Below are 5,107 nucleotides of genomic sequence, written 5' to 3' on the forward strand. Positions count from 1 at the left end.
ATCGTGCCAAGTGAACATAACTGTGAACGCCCGGGCATCTGAGGTGTCAGCTGACAATGTTGTGACCTGCGCATACGGGAAAGAGAGCAACAAGACTCCTGTAGCTGTCACCCTGACGTCAGAGACGAACTCCTTCACCCTTAAGTGCGGGTCTGAAGGGACTCAAACACCAGCAGAAAAAGACAGCTACTGTTCCGGGACGTCTGTTGACGCGTGCGACCTCAAGAAGCTGACATCAATCATTCCGAAGGCTGAGGCATCGTGGTGGGCGGACGTTGTAGCAAACCAGTCGATGAAGTTTACTATTCCCACGGACAAGTTTCCATCAGCAGACACGGTGTTTCTTGTGGGCTGCAAGAAGCCTGAGAAGGAGAAGGATGCGACATCTTGCAATGTCAATGTGACAGTCAAGTCATCAGCATCATCGGGTTTTCAGAACGGCACCGTCCCGCTTGGAGTCGTCTCTGCAATTGTCCTTGTTCTTTCAGGCGGCCTTTTCGCATAGCTTGAAAAAAAAATCTCAATCTTCTGAATGACTGGTCACACTGTGCACCTTGGATTATTCCATACGCTGTCCCAACTGGTGTGCTTCCGGGTATGTCACTAATTCGAAATGTCAAGGATGACGCTTGAGATTCGTTGTCAACCTGACTGGGAAGCAGAAAGAACGCCAGAGTCTCTCAAAACGAGGGCGCAGTCACTCCGTGTTAGCTTCGCCCCTCTTGTGGAGCGCCCACTTCTGAGGGAAATTCCCGTTACAGCCGGTCCGACGAAGCGAAGCTTAGCTTCGAGTAAAAGATTTCATCGGAACTGTGTATGACGGCGTCGGTCTCTAGTCGCGTGGATGATAAGTCCCACGGTTTTTCAGCTGCGGGTCTCAAGGCGCGGGTCCGGGGTGCACTATTTTTGTGCCGGCATCACGCGTTGACTGAGCTACTGTGGCGGAAGCTTGTGTCCTCGCGTGCCATTGCGGCCGTCGTCTCTTACGAATCACTGGACAGCTAGCGAGCATTTGGGGCACGGTGAAGCCCACCGTACCATCCGAAGCCAGTTCGAAATGCTGATGGCCAAGAGCCGGACAGGTCGGCACAAGTGCCGAAGGGGCCTCCTCTCTGGAGTTGAAGGCGGCGTGCGCTATGGTGAACCAATAACGGCTTTTCGTATCGAAGTGCGGGGCTAGCTGGCTGGCACACATCTCTCCTGTGATATTGGCGTAGTGGCTTGCCAGTCTGCCTGCTGTATGGTCTCTGCTGCCGTGACTTTCTCCTTCAGAGTGACACTGTTACAGCCGCCAACTATGACACAAAAAACTGTTTCCAAGCGACTGAGTGAGGTGTCCCCTATTTCTGATTCTCAGACTATTTTTTGCTCACCCGGCGATACCACCGCCAACCGCTCCCCACCGGCCTCCACCGCGGATGTGCTGAGAAAGCTGACGGCGGCCAAATAGCTGCTCGGCTGCATGCTGTGAGGCAGTGCATCCCGAATAAAAATGGCATGGCTTTTAAGTGCTGCTAAGTTCCACTGAATTCAAGAACTAGGTCTTCTGCGTGCAGCCAAGTGCCGTAGAACCCGTGCGGATGACGTGCTTCGGGGGGTCATTCCTGGTCGTAGCCGTAACCGAAATGGGCGGGATGGTCGGCCACCGCACACACGTTGGCATTACAGACCGTCATGTCCACTTCGGCTGGTTTCGCGGAAGCAGAAGCTGTTCGCAACGCGAGGTGCGCAGGTCTTCAGCTATGTTTGCTCGTGGCGCGGCTCGTTTTCGCGTGCCTCCCCGGTGGGGAAGTTGGGGGGACACGCGCCCCCCCTCACATCACACACACCATCCATGGCCAGTCCACCAGAGAGGGGACATACGGTAGTCGAGGTGATGGCAGACGGCCAGTCGTGGGCCATCGTCACTGTTAGGGAAAAGACGTTGATCCACTCGAGGGTTGCCCAAATCCATCCCCTCGTACGCCCTGCGGGGCTCTTGGGGCTCCTCGTGCCGGGCTCTGCTAAACTGCGGCTGAGGCAGGGCTTCCAGGCATTGCTTGAGAACCTGCTGTTCCTCATCGTTTGTCTTGCCGCATTTGTCCCGGCTGTGCGGGTGGCATGACTTTCCACGTGTCCGTTCTGGGGTGGGCTCAAGCCTGCTGTGTAATTATCGTACTCGTCCAAGGCGCTGCCTTCTTGGCGAACGTCGCGTTAGGCTGCAAGGTTCTGGGGCTCCAGGCAGAGGGTGGCTCTCTCGAATACATTCTCAAAGACAATGACGTCACCACGCTCCCTATCGAAGTCAAGAAGCTTTTCCGTCTTCATTCGATTGAGGGCGCTTTTCTTTCTATTGGCGTTGACAGCCCACTCGGTCGGGTCTGCTAGTGGCCAATCAAGTGCGTCTTCGAATGTGACAGGGCAAGTAGCGACATGCATAGTACCCTCATCAGACCCCCAGGCACAGCCTCCGCCACTCGAAGGAAGCGTCTCTCAAGCAAATCCCACTATTGAACTTGTGTGCCAGGGAGACACCGTCACTGCTGTCCCGGATAACTTGGCAAAGGTATGCAAGCCGAGCACAACGGCCCCGGCAGCCCGCGCTTCCGATTCTCTGTCGGACTGCAAAACGAGCGATGACAAGCAATGCTCTGTCGACAGTTTGTTGTTCCCGGGGACCCAGGCGGCGTGGAAGGATGTAACGTCTGCGCTCAAAGCCGCTTCCACACAAAAACGATATCAGTTGACTATCCCGAAGGAAGGATTTCCTGTGCTGGACCAGCAGTTCTTTGTGGGGTGTACGAAGAACGGTGTACAGAACATATCGTGCCAAGTGAACATAACTGTGAACGCCCGGGCATCTGAGGTGTCAGCTGACAATGTTGTGACCTGCGCATACGGGAAAGAGAGCAACAAGACTCCTGTAGCTGTCACCCTGACACCAGAGAAGAACTCCTTCACCCTTAAGTGCGGGTCTGAAGGGACTCAAACACCAGCAGAAAAAGACAGCTACTGTTCCGGGACGTCTGTTGACGCGTGCGACCTCAAGAAGCTGACATCAATCATTCCGAAGGCTGAGGCATCGTGGTGGGCGGACGTTGTAGCAAACCAGTCGATGAAGTTTACTATTCCCACGGACAAGTTTCCATCAGCAGACACGGTGTTTCTTGTGGGCTGCAAGAAGCCTGAGAAGGAGAAGGATGCGACATCTTGCAATGTCAAAGTGACAGTCAAATCCTCGGCAGCATCGGGTTTCCAAGGTGCCTTTTCTTTTGGAGTCGTCTCTGCAGTTGTTCTTGCTGTTTCGAGCGCCCTTTTCGCATGAGCATGAAAGATGTCCCTATCGTTCTTTATGACTGATTCTACTGTGCACTTTGTTCTGTGCGGCTCGCCTGGAGCAGGACTTGTCCCATTGTCGCTTTAGCGTGGTATGTGTGCGGATATGTTAGCAGCTACAAACCTGTCAAGCTTGACCCGTCTTGTTCGGCGTCGTTGTTACCTGAAAGCGGAAAGAAGGCCAGTGTCAATCCAGTTACTTGCTCATTCGTTGTTAGCCTACGCCACTCTTGCTTGTGCGGCAGAGAGGATCCGCCAGATACGCGGGGCAGAAGCACATCTTCTGTCGACCTCAAAGAGCGAATACTATAGAGCAATGGTAGGGAGAGCAGACGATGGAAAGAAAACGAAGGACCCGCTATCACTCTCGCGAGATGAGCCAGTCCAGTTCCTATCTTTTCTGCAGTCGTTCTTCTCTCACCCCCTCCCCGCCTGTGCACATTCTTCTTGCTACCTTCGACTAATCCTGAAACGTCGGCTCGTGGCACTCACGCGGCCGATGTGACGGGGAGGTGCTGTCATGATAGATGACTGGCGAGGAGGAAAGGAAAGCTGAAGGGCAGCAGCTGCGACGATCGAGGCGCTCAAAGGGCAATCGACCGAGAGAAAAAACCTTGAATAATTCTTCAATGCGTTTGCAGACCTCTAGCGTTTGAAGTGTAGGAGGGGAAAGGGATTCCTGATTGCGGTTAAACGAATGAAAATCTTCTGCTCGGCCAACAGGAACGGACAGAGAATTTATTCACCCTCTCGAGGCTTACACTCCCCTTCCACAGGATTCTCAGCACTGGTGGAACCCAGGGGCACGCTCGTCCTCACCAGAAGACATGCTGCGGTTTTCATCTAATTGTTTTTCTTCGTGTTGTCTCTGTTCCCTCTAAAGCCTTTCTGTTGTTGGGTCCTGATAGAGGAAAAGGTCAGAAAGCAGTCAGCACATCTGAACTCTTCTGCATTGTACTCTCGCCTGAGGGCGGTCTCCGTCGGTAATTAGCTATCTATGGGGACTGGAGGAAATTAAGTCTTTAGAGAAGAGCTCTCTTAGATTATGTCGCTTACGAATCTGCGTGCACCCTCTTCTTTCAACGAGCTTGTCCTTTGTGGTATCCCAGACTGCTGATCTTTGAGAAAGAGGTGAGCAGTCATGGTAAGAAAGACGGGGAGACCCCTGGCCCCCTCCAATGAGATCCTTGTTTTTCCACTCCGCTCGAAAGAGGAGTACGACGTAGAAACGGGGCGTGGCGCTGTCTCCCTCTCTGTGGATCGGCCTTTGTGAAGGATAGTCGAAAGTTCCAGGGAAACATAGCACTCGTCCTGACTCTCCATCTGCCTCCTCCCGTCTTCATGGCGAGGAAGAAAGAGGACGTCTTCTTTGCATCTGAGGTTTCCTCTCCTGCAGCCTCTTTACTTCGTGGTCCTAACTTCCAGGGCGGCGTTCTTGCTGGTGCGCAGAAGAGGCGAGCCCTTCTGCTCTTGTAACTTTTGTTCTTCGTTCTTTTCTTTTTTCTACAGAAACCAGCGGTCCAGTCCTGTCCACAGTGGTCGCCCATGAACAAGAGGGAACAGCCGCTCAAAGGAAAACAGATGAAAGGGTTGAAAAACGATCTCTACGAATGCGTACAGCATATTCAAGATCCTAAAAGACTGAAATCATTCATTGCCATACTCTATCAAAAGTGTATCATCAATGAGGTTAGCAAAGCGGATGTTGACCTAGATATCTCGAAGGAGCAGAACAGGCAGCGGGACTATCTCGAGAGGTCTGTGGAGTTGTTGAAGCGTCGCCTAGCGAAGG

General features: G+C 53.1%; 1 protein-coding gene across 1 annotated transcript; it reads left to right on the top strand.

Moving 5' to 3' along the window:
- The first annotated feature begins 4 nt into the window (after positions 1-4).
- CSUI_009947 (srs domain-containing protein) lies at positions 5-3,641 on the top strand. Its single transcript, XM_068070055.1, has one exon. The coding sequence runs from the start codon at positions 2,258-2,260 to the stop codon at positions 3,302-3,304; it is 1,047 nt and encodes a 348-aa protein (XP_067917969.1). The 5' UTR covers positions 5-2,257; the 3' UTR covers positions 3,305-3,641.
- The last annotated feature ends 1,466 nt before the right edge of the window (positions 3,642-5,107 follow it).

This window comes from Cystoisospora suis (assembly GCF_002600585.1).
Source record: "Cystoisospora suis strain Wien I chromosome Unknown contig_6390, whole genome shotgun sequence".
NCBI lineage: Eukaryota > Apicomplexa > Conoidasida > Eucoccidiorida > Sarcocystidae > Cystoisospora > Cystoisospora suis.